Below are 22,934 nucleotides of genomic sequence, written 5' to 3'. Positions count from 1 at the left end.
ACATAAGATTGTAATAAAACTTTGGTATCACTAACAAAAAGGCTTACTCCTAACCACGTCTCAACTTCCCTTCCTGAAGAGAATCACCTTCCAATATAATACAAGTGAGACTCAATTTAGGCCAAATTTGACTACCTCAACTACACCAGCAACTTTTGCCAACAAAGAATTAGGGAACAAAGCCAACTTGTATCTCATTGCAGTAGACACCATCCCTTCTCATCCCTCACAATGATGTCAATTCCCACATGGCTACTAATCTTATCCACCACTGCATCCCGATTGATCTTGAAAAAGTCTCGAGGGGGAGGGATCCACCTGTCAATTGATGTGTTGCTAGTGTTTTGTTGTTGTTTAGTTTGAGGTTCCTTCATCCACAATAAGTCCTCCTTTTCTTGGTGCACTACCATATTAGGTGGTTTAAATTCATTTTGGAACACCACCATATTTATTCTATACCAAATCCCTTTAGAAACCACTGCAATTTCCTCCATTAGTTCTATCTCTAAACAACTACATAAGTTCTCAACCACATCTAAAAATAAAACCTCTGAGTGAGAGGCTTTATGTAACTTTATTGAACATTGGCTCCAAATATCCTGAGCAGTAGGACAGCTCCATAGTGCATTAGTAACTGATTCCACACCATCGATGCAAACAAGACAGAAAGGCTTCTCCATCACTTTCCTTTTGTACAAATTCAACATAGTAGACAAACCTTCCTTGCAAGCTCTCTATAAAAACATCTTTGCTGCAGGTGATACCTTCATCTAACCTATGAAAAACTAGCACTACTTGATGGTTGTCCCTTCAATTGCTCCATAAGTTTAGAGTGTGAGTGATAAGCACTCCTCACTATGAATTTCCCATCAATGGAGCCTTTCCATACCCTTCTGTTAGATCTGTTGCAATTGCTAAGGGGCATTCTAATAGCTTCATCTTCTTTTGGTTCAAAAATCTCATCTATAAGTGACACTTTTCTATGTTTAGTATTAGAGTCAACCAGCTCTATCATTTTTGCATCATCTTCTAGAATTTTGACAGAACTTTGGATCTTATGGTTGTAAGATTTAGGGAACCAACGATCCTTCCATATTTGAACCTCTCTTCCATTGCCAATTCTCTAGCAATTACCTTCTTTCAAAAGAGGTATAGCAGCCATAATACTTCTCCATATGTAAGAGAGATTGCCCCCCCATTTTGGCCTTCATAAAACTTCCCTTAGGAGAATATTTCTATTTCAACACTTGAGAAGCAAGAGAATCAAGGAACTCCATCATTGCTTGGCTAACATAGCCATGTTAAAGCTCCTTAAATCCCTAAATTCTAGTCCTCCCTTTGTCTTTGCTTCTCCCATTGAATTCCAAGAAATCTGATGTATCCTGCTCTCTTACTTCTGCTGGCCCCACTAATAATTCTAAATCACTTTGTTAATGGTCTTAAGAAAACTGCAAGATAGCTTAAAAACTCCCATACTGAAGGTAGGTAGAGCTTGAACTATAGCTTTAATGAAAATTTCCTTCCCTGCTAAGGATATAGTTTTTACTTTGTAGCTACTAAGCTTGCTACTAACCTTTTCCAGAATGCACTTGAATAAATTGACCCATGACCTTCCATCCATTGCAGGTAAACCAAGGTATCTCTCATACTACACAAAAGATCTTACCCCTACAATACTAAGTATCAGATCTTGGGCTTGTCTTAGGGCGTTCCTACTGAACTGTACTGATGTCTTTTCCTTATTCAACTTTTGACCAAAGGCCTTTTCATATAGGTTTAGAATGTGGATCAATCTGCTCTATTCAAGTACATTAGCTTTGCATAACAACAAGTTATCGTCTGCAAAGAAAAGATGAGTAATACTGAATTTACCCCTAGCAATGGGAATTCCTGTTATAGCTTTCTTCCTTTCTACTTGCATCAACTTTGAACTTAGCACTTCAACACATAATATAAAACAAGTAAGGGATAAAGGACCCCCTTACCTAGTTCCCCTTAAAAGCTTAAAAGTTTGTTGAGGCACTTCATTAAAAATTAGGGAATAGGACACAGCTTCAATACATTGCATAACAAGCCTCACCCAACTCTGACCAGAGCCTTACTTATGTCTAACTTCAAAGCCATATATCCCTCCTTGGCTGATAATTTGGTATTCAATTAGTGCAATGCCCCAAAAGCCACTATAATATTATCAGAAATCAATCTACCAGGAACAAAGGCAATTGAGTCTGAGATATGATGCTTGAAAGGATTTTTTTCAACCTGTTGGCAATGGTTTTAGAGATGATTTTATAAAGGACATTGCACAGATTGATGGATCTGAATTCAATCACTTTATAGGGAATTTAGTCTTGAGAATCAGTACAATAAATGTTTCATCAAGAGCATCAATTTTACCATTTGAATTTAGAACATACAATGCTGCATCACATACCTTTTTGCCTACTATTTTCTAATGTTTTTGATAAAATGCAAGTGAAAATCCATTAGGCACTGGAGAGTTGAGTGGATTTATCTGAAAAATAGCTTCCTCTACCTCTTGAGATGAGAATTTCTGCATGACCTTTTTTTTCATATCCTCAGTGACACGTAGATGCAAATTCTTTAGGCAATCACCAATATCAACTGGCCTAGAAGTGGAAAATAGGTCTTGAAAATATTGCTAAAATTTCTCCACCATTTCCTCTACTGCTGTGAATTCTTGGCCTCTTTCCTTTTGAACTCTTTTGATACTATTTGTCTTTCTTCTTTGGTTTGCACATTGATGGAAAAAGCTCATGTTTCTATCACCTTCTCTCAACCATTTCGGTTTTACTCTTTGTTTCCATATGATATCTTCCTCTTCTAGTAACTTATCCACCTCCCTCTGCAGAGTCTTGATTTGAATCTTCTAGTCCCCCTTGTTAGATTTTTGAAGATTAGAAATCTGTTGTAGTTTGGTATCTATCAATTTCTTTGACTACCCAAAGGTTACTCTACTTCATGCCTTTAGTTTGGCTTTGCACAAATTTAGCTTATCAAAGGTATTATGCAGCTTGTTTGATGTCAAACCATGTCTCTCCCAAGCTTCCTCCACCATTTTGACATATTCCTCCCTTTCTGCCCACTTTGCTTTATATCTGAAAGGCCTCTCCCCCTTTACAACCCACTGTGGTCCATTGCTTATGGAGATCATTAATGGTCTATGATCAGAGCATCGAGCCCCAGTTTGTACAATGGTGTTAGGGGAGATGTCATACCATGCCTTGTTACCAAGAGCTCTGTCACGTTTTTCTTTAGCAAATTGAGGTCCTTCATGATTGTTGCTCTAGGTAAGCCTGTCTCAACTAAAACCAAAGTCACTCAAACCACAATCATTGATTGCAAGTCTGTAATCCTCCATTTTTCTATATGGTCTCATTGCAGCCCAAAATTTCTCCTTCTGGTGTAGAATTTCAATTAAGTCCCCCATACACATCCAAGCCATCCCTTCAGGTGGCTTCAATGCTCTCAATAAATCCCAACTACTATGCCTTCTACAGGTTGCAAGGTGGTCATAAAACCCAGTCATCATCCATTCCAATCCCTCATCTTTGGCATCAACCTTTAGAGAAATGTGATAGTGAGAGTAAGAGACAAGACTAATATTCAAATCTACATGCCACAAAAAAGCTAGCCGACCCCTTCCCCCCACCCCCCTTCCCCTTCTCCCAAGGCATCTACTTTCCACCACAAAACAATGCTCAAGGCCTAAGCCTTTTTTTATTCTGTCAACTTTGTTTTTATTACACTTTAATTCAATATGGAACTCCAACTTTGGGATCTTTTTCTTCATGAACTGTCTGAGGGTTCCTAAGCCCTTGGCAATTCCAAGATAAGTAATTCATGGTTGTAGGAGGCACTGCCAAGCAACCACCACCAACTCTTGAGATTCATCAGACTCACTCAACTTGGACCCTCTCTTATGTTTCTTTTGAGAGCTTATATCCCCACCTTCCCTATCAGACACATGTCCACCTCTTTTGAGAACTCTATTGGAACTAACCACTGCATTAAGTTCAGATACTTCTTTATTTGAGCCTTGGTCACAAGCTCTTCTTTTCTACTTGGCCTGCTTATTTGATTGGGCTAGTGTCTGCAGCTGTTGGCTCAAAAATTGGTCCAAGGAACAAGCCTAGTTAGATACAATAATGTGTCGTGCAAATGCCGCATACTCCTCTTGAAAAAAAAATATGGTCTACCATTAAAAAATAAAGAGTAATGATATTTGCAGTCGTAAATGTGAATAAATACATGACCCACATGAAAAAATAAATAAATATTTTGGTAGTAGATCACTCTTTTTTCAAAATGATTGCATGGTACTTGCATACTTCATGATTGTATGTGACGTTTCTCAAAAATTAATTTTTTCATATGAATCATATTTACTCACCTTTTTCAAAATGAGCACCCTGCATTTGCAATACTTCATGACTGTAAATATTATTTCTCTTTAAAATTAAAACATTAGTACCATAAAATTCACATGCAAACAGTGTTATTAACAGGAATTTGACAAAAGAATCGATTGATCGAAAAGGCAATGAATAATATAAAATATATATTTATATAGAAAACTTGAGAGGAATGTGTATTGTGAGAATTCAAAGATAAATCTTACTTGAGGGATGAATTTTCACGTTAAAAAAATTTGTTTTATAAATTATATATACTATTCGATCGGTTTTTTATTTTTTTTACTTGTCGCTCTTAAAAATAAGGCCATTATCTATAAAAGAAAAAAAACTAACAAAATTTGCAAAAGCAAATATTTGTTATAGATATTTTTCTGTATAGTTTACTGATTAGGACTATAGCTAAGTTGTGATATTTTTAAATTGCATAAATGTTATAAAACTCACTTTATTTGTTTATCTCTCTAATTTTAGTCCTGCATAAACTTTAGGATATATGAATCCCAGTTTTAGACTGAGAAAATAAATATTTGATTATTAATGCTAAAAAAATAACTCTAAAATCTTCTAATCATGCATGGTTGCATATTAATTTTCTTATAAAGGCATATTTCTGGCCTATAAGACTAATATTAATGTGGATAGATCAAATTCTAAAATCCATACGAATTTCAAAAACCGCTTCACACAAAATTGTCAGTAATATTCCACCATCCACACAGAAATTTTCAAATGTACATTGAAATGTGAAACTGATACTCTAATTAAGAATCGAGTCTTAAGTTAGAGATACATAACAAATTTACCACATCTTGCCAAAACTACAAAATGAAAATGTAGGGAATGTGGGCTATTGTAGACCCCTCTCATCCTCGTTCTTTCTTGCACCATTTTTCAGTTGAGGACATTTGAGGATATCAAGATCCAGGAGTGAAAGAGGTAGACAGTTCATTGAAAATGACGTTAACCTTCTACAATCACTAATGACAAGTTCTCGGAGTCTGGGAGGTAGGCCCTTTTTTGGTAAGGACGCGACTTTTTTACAATTTACGTTACGCAGGACTTCAAGTGATGTGAGGTTTCAAAAGCCCTTGGGAGACAAGTATTCCAGAATATTCGGAAAGATATTGATGGCCAACTCAATTAGAGAAATAGGCAACATAGTACATGTTTAGGATTGCAGTAGAAAATATTACTTTTAACTTGAAATTTATAGTTTTGAACTTAATGCAATAAGCTCTACTATTAAAAAGCTATTTATTGTTTAGGATCTGTATGTCTATAGTACTTTTAAACATATTAATTTATTTGGAAACAAATTTAAAAAACACTTTTTGACATAAAAATGACATAAAATGGCGTATACTTGATAACAATAAAATATTATAATAAAATAATAACAAAAATAGTCTAATAGATTTTTCAATAATTACAATGAAAAAGAAAATTTCTTCAACGATGCATAAGTGATAGGAGAAGAATGAAAAATATTGATGGGCAAAGTCTTGAGTAGATTATACGGGAATAATAAAAAATATAGATTGTCAAAGTTGTCATTGTGCTAAAATGATGAGGGTCATTTTGTAATGTACGTATCACGATAAAATAAGGATTACTTTTTCTGAAGTGCTTCTGACAAAAAGCATCACTTTGGTACTTTTGTTGAAACGTAGTTTTCTGCTTTTTCTTAGTTTAGAAGTATTTTAATGTAAAATTATTAAACGGATAAATTTTATCATATAAATACTTTATATTGTTCTACCGCACTTTCTAGACCTCCCACCGCAATCCCAAACAGGCTCGAATCTCTGAAAATGACACCAGGTGTGAAGATCCATCGCAAATTTGAAGACGTTTGAGAGAGATAATCTTGTGCAACCCCTACTCAAACAAGCCCTAAGTGATACTGCTATCATCGATCGAAAGAGATGTTAAGGTGGTGGGAAAACCTTCTTCTGGAAAGCATACAATTGCTCTTGGACATTTTTCCATACTCAAATGTTGAAGAGAGGTGCAAGTGTGTATGCGATTGACCACGACCCACAGATCGAGGGGTCAACCCCTCCAACCTCAGTACTTTCCATACTTGATACCTCCATCATTTTCGTAATAGACTCTCCCATATTGGTCACTCTTTCCTTATAAGGAACTGCCTCAATCCATACTGATTTAAAGGAGCAATGTCCCTCAAAGGAAGTCTTCTCCTAAATCCTTATTTACCCTCCAGGCCTTATCTTTTTCAAATCCCTTGTTGATTTTTATGCAATTTGACATATAAAACTTAGATGTAGGCTGATTTTGTAGTTTTGTTTCTTGGAGTTTCACATTGGGTTGGCTTATACATGTACATGTTTTACGTTTTCTTTAATAAATGTAGATTTTGTTGACATTTTGGAAATTTTGTTATTCGTAGTGGCAAGGATAGTGAGTGTTACATGTAAAGAGTATTACTACCGTCGTTCAAATGGCTGTCACGTAGCACTATATGTGATTTGTTAAAAAAACGCAAAAATATATTCAAATTAAAACCGCGTTTAAAAGTACAAAAAATTGAAAATGGAAAGTGAAACTCTAAATTTCCTCTACCCTTTTATGTTATGTTTTTAATTTTTAAAATTTTTTTAATAAACCACGTGGTAGAATTTTGGCCCCGTTTGGATAATAAGTTGAGTTGAGATTAATTAGATTCAGTTTGGTAGTAAGATAAGAATTTTGAATTTTAAGATAAAATATTAAAATATTATATTTTAATATTATTATTATTTTGAGATTTGAAAAAGTTAAAAAAATTTAAGAAAGTTGTAATGATAATATGAGAATTTTAAGTTTGAAATAAAAATTTCCAACTGCCAAACCGAACCTAAGTTCTTTATTAGAAGCAGTAAATTGAGATGGTGAATTAAATTTTGTGAAACCCACATAAGATGAGTTTAGATATATTTTGATCTTAAAATGAGTTTAAATGTATTTATAAGAAGTTAAGAAAGTTGTAAGTCATATGTGTAAAAAAATATTGTTAAAAATAATTGTGATTTCCACGTGTAATAAAATTTTGAATTAAGATAAATTTAATAATTTAATAATAAAATATTTAAATATTAGATACAATTTAAAATTATTTTAATTCAGTTTAAAGTTTGAAACGGGAAGTAAAAAAACCTGTATCACATCAATTTCCCGTTATAACGTTAACGTGAGACTGTCATGTGGTACGTACCAATCTTTAACTATGTTATTATGTCACGTGTACATTATATGTCATCTGATGCCACTTGTTAGTTACGTCTTTCTTTATTAGTTTCCTAACAACAGATTTACGCAAATATTTAATTGCAAGTTTTTTAAAATGAAAGTATCATTTTATAAAAATTAAAAATCGATTACTCATTTTATACGAAAAATAATGTTAAGTACAAGTTTTTAATAGAAAATTTTCATACAAGTTTTTTATAAAAAAAAACTAAAGTTCCGTTAGAAACTTTGACTTCAATCTAATTTTAAGTTTAACATCTAAATTTTAAATCATTAAATTTATTTCAATTCAAAATTTCTTTAAATATATTTATACGTGAGATTATAATTTTTTTTTAACTCAACGTACTTTTTCATATAAAACTTATAATTTTTTTCAGTTTCTTATAAATATATATAAATTTATTTTAACATTTAAATCCATCTAAACTCATTTTAGACAGATTATACAAAACTCACTCTACCATCTCAATTCATTTCTATTCATAAAGAATTCAATTCATCTCAACTCTACTCAACATTCAAATTAGATCATCTCGATAATAAATAACAATTTTTTTTGTACTTTTTTCGTCCACATTTTTACAAGAATTTATAGAAAACTTGTTTTATTTAAAAAGAAATTTATACAAATTATTTCTTTTATATAAATAAAATAATTTATACTGCATATATTGTGACTTTATTTTAACTATTATTTATTTAATAAATAATATGTTTGAAAAATGCTACTCTCGTTGACACTTCGAACTCGATAAATTTTTTTCATTTAATAATTAAAAAATATTTTTTTAGTAATGCTATGAATTTAAAAAATATATATATTTAAGTGTATGAAAAATAATTTAAAAAAGGGATTTTCCCGAGACCGGACTGGTGCGAATGGTGAAGCACTGCTCAATATGTTTTGTCTGGCAAAGAAAGAAAAGAAGGGAAGACAGTGGATAAGAACGAGGAGGTATGAAGGTATCTAGGCCACGATCAATGTTTAGTAGATGGAAAAATTTTCTTGTTATCTTTTAATAAGAATAAAATAAAATAAAAAATAAAAAAAAATAAAAGATAATATTTTAATATATAAAATTTGTGGTATAGAATGATGTGTAGTATTTCACTTAAAAGATAACGTGAGACAGCGTGTCATATGCTTTGATTGGGATGTGTGCTTTCTGCTTTGATTATTATTTAATAATTTATTAAAAAAGGAAGCAACTTTCGGTTCTTTTTCCCGCTTGTGAAGACAATTGCAAGGTAGTCGCTGTTGCCACTTGTCCTGTCGTCCACCACTCTTCCCCAAAGCTAATATATTCCAGAAACTTGGACCTTCGAAAATGGAGTAGGAAGCCTGTTAGAGAAAAACACACAAAAGGTAGCCACTTTAACCAGCAGTAGCTCTCAGGTTTTTTTCTTTTTTGGTCCTTCCAATCTCTTCTTGTCTTCTGGATTCTTCTGACTTCTCTCTGTCTCTGTGTTTTCAGTAACGAAGCAGAAGCAGAAGCAGAAGCCCCTTCACCCAACATTAATTTCGCCATCCTGGTATGCTCATTTCCCGCTCTCTGTTGTCGTATCTTCTTCCCCTCGGTGCATATATATTCTTTGATCAAATGGCGTGTCGATCCGATTCGGTAGAATCGTTTATGCCCACAAGAATGTTTTTGTGTCTCTTGAATCGGATTCGGCTGTTTTCGTTCTATTTTTAAGATTCCCAATTGCAATCCTCTGTTTTGCTAGGCTATCGATAACTTGGCGTTGAGAAAAAAGCAGTAATAACGAATCCGGAGCAGCGGTTTGCGACGTAGCATGTGGTACAAATAGGGGGCTCTGACTGTTTAGTCGCGCTGGAATGCTTTCTGAACATCGTCAGAGCCCTTGGGATGGGCTCGTGTCTCTCGTTGGAGGGCGCGGCCGCCCTCCCGTATGCTCTGACGGACTCCTCCTCCCTCGATTCTAATATGGAGACGTGGCTGCATAGAGTTCCGGGGAGATTGTTCTTGAATGGCTCCAGCGAAGTTGCATCCCTGTTTAGTAAGAAAGGCAAGAAGGGGATCAACCAGGATGCCATGATTGTCTGGGAGGTTAGCCCTCCTGAATTCATGCTTTATTATTGATATTCTTTGCTTAAGTCATTCTGCTTTCTACTTCAAACAACCGGATATGCTTTGAATGTATAAGGATTATATATGTAGTTGTGAGAAATTTGGGAGATTTCTACCGATCAAAAATAAATAAATAAATAAATTTGGAGATTTCTAGAATGGGGAAAATCTACCATAAATGAAAGTATAAATATCAGTGCAGCCCTATTGCAGCATTAATGGATTCACAATAGAGTTTATGTTGCTCTATCCATGGCCATACTTTGAATTATCAATGATAAGTTATATACCACCAATCACTCTAATCTATTATTGGTGTTACTTTTGTAGTTCTTAAATGCATTTTGCTTCTAGTTTAATCTCAACTAAAGCCACTCTATTCTTTTTGTCTGTCCCCTCATTTTGTCCCTCAGTTTGAATGGCATGATTCCAACTAAATCAGAGCAGGACAGCTTACTAGGATGGTAGTCCTAATGTATTTTGGGAACAAAGTCCTATTGGAATAGAGCAATATGGTTAGATTAGATATTTTATCTTTATCTAGACTTCTCTGTCAAAGGAGTTATTCTTTTTCCAGTGGTGATTGATGCTTATGCCTGAATGGTATGTTTAAATAGTTTTTTCCTGTTTCTTCTCATAAATATATCTGACAACAGTGTAAATCTCAACTCTGCATAGCAATAATTGGTAAAGTTATTGTCTACTTTTGGAAATGCTCGATTAGGAAACGTCTGTTTAGGAATGATATATATTTTATATGAAGAACAGTGATTTTACGCCTAAAAATAATCTAAAGGGATGTTATACATTGAAAATTATGGTAAAATAAAGGATCATGTCAAGGATTAGTACAAATTTGTCATAACTGATTGATTGTATTAGTTATGAGAAAATGCTCTTCAAAAAGTTTATAGAGTTCATTCCATCACAATTCCAGCCATGCTGTCTTTACAACTGGGTTGAACAGCTGGGAGTGAATCATAATCTTCATTTCTGCTTCATGGCGTACTGTTCTTCCCTAAGTTTTGGTCCTGCTGATTATTCAAGTTGTGTTTCTAAAGGGTTCTCTTTTAGCACGTATTAAATTTCTTAACTCTGCAATAAGTTTTTATGTCCTTTCTTTCTTTATTTTTCACAGAATTTTGCTTCAAGGACAGACACAATATTTTGTGGTGTTTTTGATGGCCATGGTCCTTGTGGTCATATGGTTGCAAAGAAAGTGAGGGATTCTCTTCCTTTAAAGTTGAGTGCTCTGTTGCAACTTAATAGTATCCGTGAGCATGGTCATGAGAATATTAGAAGTAGCGCACTGGAAAGTCTGGCCTCTGAAAACATTGCACTCATGTTAGCTGATGAGGAAGACAGGACCTCTAATCATAAGGATAGTCGCCCTGATTTCTTTACGACAATGAGAGGGCCATTTCTGAAGGCATTTAAGGTTATGGACAAGGAACTGAAACTACATCCTTCAATTGATTGCTATTGCAGCGGGACAACAGCAGTTACCTTGGTCAAGCAGGTAATTGATGCACATCAAATCTTGTTTTTCTTGAACAGTGATGATAATATTTTTGTATGTATAACCATTATTATCTTTTGATTATAGAGACACGATCTCATTATTGCAAACGTCGGGGATTCCAGAGCCATATTGGGTACTAGAGATGAAGATGGTTCTCTCATTGCAGTTCAGTTGACTGTAGACCTCAAACCAGATCTTCCAAGTCTCTCTCTCTCTCTCTCTCTCTCTCTCTCTCTCTCTCTCTCTCCATGTGTAGTGTAAAAATACGTTGAGAATCATGAAGAATATCTGCATTTTTTACGGTGCTATGAGATCATGATTTATGAGAGTCAACCTAAAATACACTAGCTACTTGTATAATAGCTTTGGAATTGTTGAGATAAAATTGTTCAAAACAATGTAAGTGGGGTTTTAATGGGAGAATACTATTTGGAGACCACCTGGGAACTGGTGGAATGATCATATAATGGATCATAATAGATTTTAGAAACCAGGATCAAAGCTCACTCTGATGCACTCTTTTGATATTTTATTTTAACTTGATTTTACAGCTTCTGCAGGTTTTAAACACTTGTTGCAGTTATCATGTGATGCTCTAAATGAAAATATTGAAATAGTATATTGGCAAAAAATAAGAGAGCACTTCCTATGATGTGTGGGTCCTTTTTGGATTTAGATTTTAGTTTATATGTGTGTGTGTGTGTGTGTGTGTGTGTGTGTGTGTGTGGAAACGACCCGCCAATGGTGGCTCTGGATACTTTAAATATTGAATTCTATCAAATATTTTTTTTTCATTTGGGCATAGAAGAAAGTTTTGGATGGGTCTAAAGTCCAAAACTCTTCATTTGACAGTGTAACCTTCACCAAGTTGAGTGAAAATGTGAGTGTGGACAAGTTCACATCCTTCTAGGAAGCTGACTCTCCGTTTGTTTGAACCTCATCAAGAAACTTCCAATTTCGAAGTCAAGGATACATCAATATTTGACAGCAATTGAGTAGCAAGGATGTAAAATGATTTTTTTTTTTTTTTTTTTCTGATAAAACAAAATGTCATGGTTTTCAGCCAAGAAAATAAATTCTATATATTTGAAGTGAGAAATTTTAGGAGAAAGCATTCTGTCTTTCAATATTCTGTAAGCCTCAACTAAATTAGGGTGGAAGTTGCCCAGTATTTAGAATGATAGCCCCTTATTTATATCCCAGCTAAATATGTTTCTCCTATTGTAAACAGGGTATCGAAAATTAATGAAATATTCTTTTGCTTCTATATGTGCATGTAAAATAAATATATGACTGGTTGTTTATTAAAATTAATGTGAATGCAATCTCTATAGTTGATCTGTTTGCAAATAGCTTAGACGACAAGACTATCTCTAAATTGACTTTGGAAATTCTACTCTTGGCTTCTTAGTGCTTTCTTGACATAGAGGATTGTTTTTATTCTATCAATAAATGACTTTGACTTTGAATATGTTATCAGGAAAAATATTGGAAGACATTAATGGTGACATTAGTTTTGATATATTGTTTATTTCTTTAATCCCTCAGGGGAAGCTGAGAGGATTAGGCGATGCAAAGGACGTATCTTTGCCCTTCAAAATGAACCTGAGGTTGCTCGAGTTTGGCTGCCTGACTGTAACTACCCTGGACTTGCGATGGCTCGGGCATTTGGAGATGTTTGCCTTAAAGAATTTGGCTTGATCTCTGTCCCTGATATTTCTTATCGTCGCCTCACCAAGAAAGATGAATTTGTGGTACTGGCTACAGATGGGGTAGGAGATCAGACTCTCTCTCTCTCTCTCTCTAATTGCTTAGCTGAAGTAAAATTATATCTATAAATCAGCCATTTTGTGGTTTACCTCATTAGCAATTTGGAAAATTGCATTGCTTACTTGAAGAAAATGTGAGTTGTCAAATAAGTCCCTTTCCCACAGTTTTCCTTACCCATGACAATTGAAAGAGAAAAAATCATGCATGTATTATGATTATAATCTATTAGATTTTTTGGATGTCAGGTTCTATTTTATCTTACATTTATGCTAGATTATTGTCCTATATCACCTTACATTATAGTCTTTATCCCATTGTTAGACGAGTTCCTTACGGTCCGTGTTGATTTCTTTAATATGCTCTGGGACAAGAGCATAGTTTCTGATGTAGCCATGGAATGAAAGTCACATTGGTGAAATTTTCAAGTTTGTCTACTTGAAGCTTTCCTGTGTGCAGCTGATATACAAAATTAGATGGATAAATTTGTTATTTGGTGTTGAAGTTTAATTCTTTATCAATCTGTATTCAAAACAAGTTTGTTTTCTTATTTCTTCTACCTGCAAATAGATTTCTCCTATACCCTTTGAAACCCAACATTTAATTTTTAAACCCCGTCTAATACGGATTTTTCTAAATTTTTCCTACATCATTTTGTCTTCTATGGAAGATAAGTGATCTCATTTTTCTTAAATCCTACCTTCATCCTTTCAACGTTAATCGGGTAGTGAAGTCAGATCATAGCCATTCTCTTCATAGGTTTGTGCGCTCTTGTTTACTATACACATCAATAACCATTAGGAAAAACATATGAGAGAACTGCTGTCACCATCAATTGTCCTATCCAAAGGTAGCTCTGCCGCTATTACGGTATAATTAGAGCTTAATCAATGTGATTAATTTGAAGTTGCCTCAGCATATACATGCATGAAAGAAAGATATTGAGCCTAATTGTTTCGCATTGAAAGATAATGTCTCCTCTGGACTTTTCTTTTTTTTTTTTTTTTTTTTTTTTTTTTTTTTTTTTTTTTTCCCCCTTTTTGGCAGATCTGGGATGTCCTCTCAAACAAAGAAGTTGTTGACATAGTGGCATCAGCCCCACAGCCTGCTGCAGCTCGAGCAGTGGTTGATTTAGCTTTTAGAGCTTGGAAGTCCAAATTCCCATATGGGAAGGTTGATGACTGTGCTGTAGTTTGCCTATTCCTGGACCAAAATTCAAACCATTACTCTGCTTTTAATTCCACCCAATGAGATAGATGTCATAGGACCGATCCAAAGGGTTTTTTTTTTTTTTCCTGGACCAATGCACACGGCCCACTAGTGTACCTGTAGATCACCCCATGAGAATTTTGCTTCAAGGTTGGGGGGAAAAAGGAGATTATAGGAGGTGTTGCAACAGCAGCCAGGAGGCCCACCTTTGAGGGCTAATATGCTTTCCTTGCCATACTGATTTAATTGGCAAGTTTGAAGGAAAGGGCTCAAAAATAGAGATGGAAGCCATTTCCTATGGATTTTTTTTTTTTTTTTTTGAAGGAAATATTAGTTATTCTCAATTTTCTTTGCCAATCTTTTATGGGGCTTTTCGATCTACAAATAAGCTGGGGAAAAGGAGTGATGCGATCTTGAAAGGTTTTCTTAAGGTTCATTTTCAAGTGGGAGCTTGATGTGACCTTCTGTTGGTGTATTTTGGCAGTCTCTCTCCCTCTGGAATTGGGAAGGAGTTCTTTTTGATCCTATTCTCTGGGAGCTTTGGAAGTTATTCTTCCATTACTTATCCATCACTTAGGTTGGTATGATTTTGTGCTTGTGTTTGGAGATAAACTTTCTTTTTATAAGTTGTTCTTATGGCACAAGACTTGAGGCAGCAGTGGACATACTCAAATGATATGGATGTATTGTTTTTTTTTTTTTTTTTTTTTTTGGGACTGTTTTTCTCCTTTTGTAAGATGTTGCTGTTCGATAGCACTACAATTTTCATTTGTCTTTTTTTATAGGCATCTGAAATAGTCTTCTGCTGTCTTTCTATGTACTGTTTGCTTAATTGCAGCTTTGAATTGTTCAGATGGTGCAAAATTTTGTGTTCAATGTATGATTTTTGGGTGGCTTCATATTGAAATCCGCATCTATTAGTTGTTTTTTGTATGGATATTTTACTTTTTAGGATTTTAAGCCTTGGTTTTTTGGATTTATTTATTTATTTATTTGAGTTTTAATAAAATTATGGTGTTATCCTCTTTTAAAATAAAAATTTAATGTCTAATTACTTTTACATACTTTGTATATTTTACTAATGTGATTGATTGTTTCATTTTTTTTAATACAAAATAATTGTTTTAGCCAATCACATTAATGGAATAGATAAGGAGTACGAAAAAATGACTGGGTAACAGATAATTGTACATGGTCTTCATACTTATTGGGGAAATTACAAAAAAACAAAAAGCCTCACAAACTAACACACTGTTTCGCACTCGACTCCCGGAAACTCGTCTTAAATAGAACCTTGGGTTTGTGGATTGTAAAAGGATGATGTCCCACTTCCGAGTAAATGAGACTTTTAAAGCACAAGTTAGGTATAAAAAGATGATTAAACTGAAAACCTTACTTTTTGTTTGTTGGTGGTTGAATGGGATTTGAAGGAAAAGAGGTTGTGTTTCCAGTTTCCACACTGTTTCTGGATGTCTTCCTAAAAAAGGAGTCCAAGGTAGTCGTGTTCGGGCTATATATAGTATACACACTTGGGAGGGGTCGACCATCTGGTTAGCTAAAGCTGGTTGTATTTTGGGGTAGTAGTAAAAGGTACCTTTCAATTTCCTTATCTCCCCTGAATTACAATCCTACTCGGTAGTGAGTTTGATCTAAGAATTCACAAATTATCGTGTCATTAAAAATTAGTGTTTATGTAAATAATTTTAGTAATGCTATATTTTATGGTAAGATAGGAGGAATATACGTCCATACACTATCTAATAATTTTTGAGAAATACTCTCGTTATAAAAGGATTAAACAAAAATAAACTTACAAACTGTCGTGGTTTTATATGGTACGTCAGATTGTAAATTTATTTTTATTGTAAAGTAGATCTAACAGATATTATGAAATTATATCAGTTTATGAGTTTACTTCAATATAATCCCTTTGTATCTTTAATATTTTATTTATTTTTATTAATATAGAACTTTCTTGCACCAACATTTTTTGTTTTTGTTTTTCATGTTTTATTCAATGACACTCACGTGTATTCTCAATAATGAGACATAAAAGCTAGAGTACGTAAGGTAGGGAAAGAGGCTGAACTCTGTGAAAAGTGTTACACATGGCTTGTCTGGTTACAGAGGTCTCACTGCAATTTCCTTTTTCCTCCCCCACAAAAAGCCCCCTTCAATCCGGAATGGATGATTCAGAGTGGAGCATGTGATTGGACTTTGATTCTCGCAACATATCATTGAGTAGGCGTGTGTACAAGAAAAGAGATTCATGCCAATTTAAAACTCTGCAACTCTCTTCTCTGCTGGAGGAATTCTTGTCACGCTTTTGTCCCTGACTTGGCCATGTGACCCTTTTTCCCTTTACTTCCTTCCTACCATGTGACTCCTTTCTTTTCCCTCACTTTTACTTATCACACTTTTTCATGATTTTCAACCAATCAACCGATAAAGAAGTAAGTTTTTGAGAAGTTTTTCTTAAGTACATTTAATATTTTTTATAATTAAAAATAATAGAGTATAAAATCAGGATTTGAAATCAAGACATATGTCTCTGGCACAATATAAAATTAATACTTGTCCTAAAAATTTAAACTGATAGAAAGAAGTAGATTCAATGAGTGGGCTCAAAAAGTTAGAAGTGTTACAGCTATAAAGAAAATTATAAAAAAAATAAATTCACAAATTGACGTGGATTCATATGATACATTAAATCTATTTTGTAGTAAAAGTAATTTTATAATCTAACTTACTGCATCTTCATATGATACATTAAATCTAATTTACAGTAAAAATAGCTATAAAATTTAATTTACCATATCAAGTAACGTCAATTTATAAGTTATTTTGTAACTAAATCATTTCCTTTTTCTTATTATTATAAAAGGAAAAAATATTTATAAGTTTATTTATTGATATATCAAACACATCACTGATATTATAAATTAAGATTAGAAAGATATTCATATTTTAAATTTTTTTCATATTAATGTGGGCTCATGATAAATTGTATATTTATATGCTTAAAATAAAATTTAGTTAGGAGCAAGATTCAAGGGATTGAACAGTGCAATTAAGGGTAACTTTTTTGGACTACTCCCGAGGAGATTGCTCATGTTCCTATCGGGTCGTTCCAACTATACATGGGGTCTATATAACAAGGCAATGCAGCCACGAAAACTCCCCTTCCCCCCTGCCCAGGCTCTCTACAGAACTGCAAAATGCAAAGCCGAGCAGCTTTCAAGCTTCTATCCACTTTCCTCACATTCTCCTGCCTCTTAAACCAAGGTCTATCTCCTCTCTCTCTTTCTCTCTCTTTCTCTCTCTCTCTCTGCTAACAAGCTGCTACACATAATAAATTGCAGGGCTGGGGGCAAATTGTGCAGGAAATTCTCCAACAGTGAATCAGACAGAGGTGGGGTTCGGGGAGCCTCCAAAATTCATGGTGGAAGTGCAGAACAAGTGCCCTATGTGCCCAATCATCAATGTTCATTTGAACTGCGGAAGCTTTCCTCAACGTTTGGTGAGTCCCAGGCTGCTCAAAGTGATAGGCTTTGATGACTGTGTCCTCAACGCTGGGTTGCCTTTGGCACCCTTGCAGACGTTTTCATTCAACTACTCTCATCACATGTTTGTCATGCATCCAACAAACTGGTCTTTTCAGTGCGAGTGACAGTCCGTTGCCATACCACCTGGGATCTAATCTAGTTTTATTTTTGGGTTTTCCTGTTCTAAATGCTTTTTGTCTCTTCCACCACCTTTTACGTTTTTATGTTTTGGTGTGAATTATATATCCTACTATATGTAGTAACCAAGGAAGACAATGAATTTCCTTTTAAATTATCTGATAAATTCCTTATATAAGGCCATAAGGTCGGTACGTTCTCAAGATTAGTTAGAAATTTGTTTCTGGACACCGAATGCCAAGAGAATGAACTTTTGTGCTGAGAAGTGAAGGGCGGGATTAGTTATTCATTTGAACTCTCAATTAAGATCAAATAAAAGATTTACTAGTTACATCACATGCTGAAAAAATTTATGGGCCTAACTCATTCTATAAAATCGATTCAATAAAAAATGATTGCTCATTATTTATAAACATATTTAAGATCTTGTCCACTCGCAATATGAGATTTATTTCTCAACGCCCTTTTCACGTTCAAACCAATATTTTTTCTAATCTTTGTTATAGAATAAATAGTGTGGATCCTCATTCCTCCTTTGGCAGGCTTTAATAATATGAAGAAATTCATATACCTAACTCATCTTATAAAACCAATTCAATAAGAGAAGATTGTTTATTATTATTTATAAACATGTCTAAGACTTTATCCATAAATAATGTAGAATTTATTCCTCAAAACATGCGCTGGACTGATGCCTAAGGGTAGTGTATGATAGCTATGAAAAATCTTCCTAAATTCAATTTCTCCGCATACAATAATTGATGTGACATGAATTAAGCATTTTTTTTTTTAATATCGACCACTTAAATATAAGTCTACATAAAATACGCTACATTAATTGATTTATCTGAGATAAATTCTATAATAAAAATAAAAAACAACCTTTAAAAAAGAAAAAGAAACCAATTCAAAGGAACTGGAAAATAGTGGACATCATTCATCGTGGCCTAAATGTTCTTACATGTTCTTTCTTTCTAAATGTTCTTTCTTTCTTGACAACGTGAGTAATGTATCAGAAGTTAAAGTGTAATATTTACACTTTTGTTTCCTCGAAACAAGTGAAATTCCTGGAGGTCTAGGCTCTATCAAGGCCAACACGCATGCATAAAGCTTTTGGAATTTGGATGAGATTGCAATATATGAACTTGGTAGTGCAGAGTCTGCCGGATGTTTTTGTCGGGTTTTCTTCTCTCAAATTTGTCACTGATCGAGTAAATTTTTATTAAGCCTACAAAGATCCCATAAAAAGAAAAGAAACTCCACTTTACTCTATCATATGCTTTTGACATATTTAACTTGATAGCCATGATACCTTCCTTACCCTTCTGTTTTAATTTTATAGTATGGAGTAGCTCGTAAGCCACCATAATGTTATTCGAGATCAGCCTCTTGGAGATGAAGGCACTTTGGTTCCAAGATATCAACTTATCCAAAACCCCTTTCATTTTATTAGCCAAAACTTTGGAGATTAGTTTGTAAGCTACATTGCACAAGGAGATAGGCCTAAAATCATGCACTAAATTTGGGGTATTTACCTTGGGGATTAGTACCAGATGGGTGTGGTTGAGGTCCTTAGGTAGCCTCCCCTCTTCAAGAAATTCTAAGACAGCCTAAGTTATTTTTGTCCCCACTGACTTCCAATGGTCTTGGTAGAAACCTGCATTGAATCCATCCGGGCCTGAGGACTTATAATGGGACATTTGCATGAGGACCTCCTCCACCTCTTTTTCTGTAAAAGCCTTGTGTAAATATTGTTGCAAATTAGCTGACAGTCTAGGTTCTATCCCTTCAATACACTGGTCTACACATTCTGGTTTTGGCAGGGAAGACTGGAAAACTAAAGAGAAATATCTCTTGAAGCCCTCTGCTATGTCAGGTTTCTCGATTAGCTGTGTCCCATTCATATATATGACTCTATTGATAGAGTTTTTTCTCCTTTTGTGCTTCACATAGACATGATAGAACTTGGTATTTCTGTCATCTCCTATCAACCAATGTTTATTAGCTCTTTGCCTCCACCAGATATCTTCTTGGTCTAACAGGAAGTCCAGCTCTTGTTGAAGCCTTTTTTGTTCAACCATGTTTCCAAGTCTTTCATCCCTTTGTAATAAGCTTAAGAGTTGGTTCTGTCCCTTATAAGGTTTTGCTCCACCGTTTTAGTCCTTTTTTTGCTAATTCCAATTTGCTCAACATTCTATTCATATAACTATCCCTTCCAGTCATGTCTCCCCAAACTTCTGAGATTACCCCGTTGCACCTCTCCTCCTTGTACCAGCTTGCTTCATACTTGAAAGGGATATGTGACCTACAGACTGATGGCCTGCCAATACCACCTTGCAGTAGTATTGGGCTATGGTCAGAGCATACTGCAGTCAGGGTTACCACTGAGAACCCAGAATACGTAGCCCTCCAATCACTATTTGCTATGACTCGGTCAAGTCTTTTTTTAGTAAAAGTGTCATCTTCATGAAGGTTTCACCAGGTAAATTTGTTTCCCCTCCAACCCAAATCATTGAGATTTCCTTTCTCCATCACCTTTCTAAACTTACACATGAGTCTCTCACTTTGGGGCCTCCCTCTCACCTTTTCATCCTTGTACAACACCTCATTAAAGTCATCTATAACTTCCCATCCCTCATTTCTAGGCTTGAAGGATGATAGCAATTCCCAAATCTGACTCCTTAGATTAGTTGTTGGGTGTCCATAGAAGCAAGTCAACTTAAAATTGCACCGTGCATCTTTAACCTCAACATTGATATGATGCTAAGAATAATTGACTAGTTCTAATATGTCCTCCTATTTCCATAGGAGCATGAGTCCACCACTCTTTTCTCTAGCCGCAACTATAATACATCCATCAAACTTTAAATGCTTGGCTACTCTGAGACTTTTTGCATAAGATAACTTGGTCTCCATCAAGAAGATCACATCGGGCAACTTATCCTTCACCATCACGTGAAGGGTTTGAACTGGTTGGGGGTTCCTAAGCGCCCGACATTTCAGTTTAATATTTTCATCGGGACCAGCGGGGCTAACTCGTAGCCATTGTCAATACCTCTGGACATACGTCGTCTACCAGTTTATCATCTGCCCAGGTTTTTATGAGTTTTTTAAAGGGAATAAGGCTAACCTTACTAACAACTGCTCCCCTTTTTTTCCCAGGAGACAAATTGGAGTCAGCCAAGGCTATGGGATTCCCCGGTACCCTAGCACACTTCTTCCACTTATGACCATCCCCTTTCTTTCGATGCTTTTGAGCCGAAACCATCTGTTCCTCTTTTATTTATTTATTTTTTCTCTTCATCTTCTGTGTAACTAGCCGTTGGAGTTGTGGTGACAAGGGCTTTTAAGTTCTTCTGAGAAGAGGCTAGCCTTGATGTAGGGTTGGACCTGGTCCCTGGCTAGGCCCATTTAGAAACCGATCTCGGTTCCCTCTAAATTTGCCATCGTAAGGACATCAACTTTTCAAAAAACCTACGATTGTTTCACTCCCATTCCAGGCAGTGGAATAGTTCCCAACACTATGTCTAGTCCCTCTGATTCTACTGACAACTATTCCTTTCCCCTCGCGGCTGAGGTGCCACTTCTTTGTACGAACTTAGGATTCTAAAACAAGGTGAGAGTGGTGCTAGGTTGGCCTGTTTCAACCTCCTTCACCGATAACCCTTCAGATAAGCTACTAGCAGAGGTTTCCACCTCCATCATGCCGCTATCTTTTCCCGCTTCCTTCCCACCCTCACTTCTTCCATAACTGGATAAAGATGACCATCTTCTCTTGGCTCCTTCGACACGTAGCCAAGGCCTGAACTGTGACCCCGAAGCTGCTTCTTCACCTTTACCCTCACGGGTTGACTGGCACCCTTAATCATAGTGGCAGATCCAGCCACACTGAAAACAGATCTTTGGGAGCTTCTCATAACATAAGTGAACCCAATGCTTTGTTCCCTAGTAGCTTATAAAACGGCCTTTAGCAATGGCTTTACAAAGTACCATTTCTACCTTGACTCGTAGACAACTCCCCCATCCAATGCTATCGTCCTCAGTATCCACTTCTAAGATTCGCCCGATGAATGTCCTATTTGAGAACCCCATTCCACTGTCATACATCATAATGGTAGGTAATGTATTTGCATCCCGAAAACTTCCCTGTCAAAAGTGATATTTCTTGGACACTTGGTCCCATTGTAAGGCAATAGCAGGAGCTAAGCATTATCGAACGTCCATGGCTTGCCCTCAAGGATTCTGTGCATCTCCGCATGAGTTTCGAATGTAATAATAAATACGTTTCTATCAACTTCTTGGAAGGTAGCCCGTTTACTGATATGCCATATTTTTTACATTGTGTTGTTAATGAGTTCAATACCCACTGCTCTCTTTGAGCAAACCTTACCAATGAGACTTTTCTCCCTCTTACGGAGAATTTCTTATACCCCGCTACTATCCATTTCCAGAACTGTCTCTTCTTCTTCTATCAAACTGAGTTTCCTCCATTGAGCCTCTAGACCATCCAACCTAGTACGCCCCCTCATGCCATATCGGGACCTGGCTGAGCAGAGATGCTCAAAAACTATTTCACCACCTTTGGTTCAAAGTGGGCTTAGATCAGAGAGGAGACTGGTTGCACCGCCACTTCTGTTAGTTGTTACCCCAACATTCTCAATTACCTATATATACAGATTTAAGTGTAGTCTTCTCGCAGCAGGCCGTGTTTTTATTTCTATTTGAATTTGATGACCTAAAATAATAGAAGGGAAAGTGATATAATTATGAAGAAATCTTATAAAAATAAATATATAAATTGATATGATTTCATATGATATGTTAGATTTATTTTATAATAAAAGTATTTTTATAATCTAACGTATTATATCAAGCCATGTAAGTTTTTTAATTTATTTTTGTGGAATCTATTTGTAGCCAATGGTAAATCTATGTTGGTTTTATGGGCCATGGCCCCCTAAATTTTTTT

General features: G+C 35.2%; 2 protein-coding genes across 3 annotated transcripts; both read left to right on the top strand.

Moving 5' to 3' along the window:
- The first annotated feature begins 8,953 nt into the window (after positions 1-8,953).
- On the top strand, positions 8,954-15,189 carry LOC122300216 (probable protein phosphatase 2C 33). 2 transcript variants are annotated; one of them, XM_043110719.1, is made up of 7 exons: positions 8,954-9,057; positions 9,167-9,224; positions 9,420-9,763; positions 10,923-11,303; positions 11,391-11,508; positions 12,855-13,078; positions 14,121-15,189. In XM_043110719.1, the coding sequence occupies exons 3-7, from the start codon at positions 9,563-9,565 to the stop codon at positions 14,322-14,324; spliced, it is 1,128 nt and encodes a 375-aa protein (XP_042966653.1). In that variant the 5' UTR covers positions 8,954-9,057; positions 9,167-9,224; positions 9,420-9,562; the 3' UTR covers positions 14,325-15,189. The 2 variants fall into 2 exon arrangements, with proteins under 2 accessions (XP_042966653.1, XP_042966655.1); XM_043110721.1 differs by having other exon boundaries at positions 8,995-9,087.
- A 2,222-nt stretch (positions 15,190-17,411) lies between these two features.
- Positions 17,412-18,122, top strand: LOC122300215 (uncharacterized protein At1g05835). The gene is made up of 2 exons (XM_043110718.1): positions 17,412-17,567; positions 17,645-18,122. Exons 1-2 carry the CDS (start codon positions 17,501-17,503, stop codon positions 17,950-17,952), a joined length of 375 nt encoding a protein of 124 aa, XP_042966652.1. The 5' UTR covers positions 17,412-17,500; the 3' UTR covers positions 17,953-18,122.
- The last annotated feature ends 4,812 nt before the right edge of the window (positions 18,123-22,934 follow it).

The sequence above is a fragment of the Carya illinoinensis genome, chromosome 2 (assembly GCF_018687715.1).
Source record: "Carya illinoinensis cultivar Pawnee chromosome 2, C.illinoinensisPawnee_v1, whole genome shotgun sequence".
Classification (NCBI taxonomy): domain Eukaryota; kingdom Viridiplantae; phylum Streptophyta; class Magnoliopsida; order Fagales; family Juglandaceae; genus Carya; species Carya illinoinensis.
The sequence above is the reverse complement of the archived record's forward strand: the minus strand, read 5'-3'. Positions and strand labels throughout refer to the sequence as shown.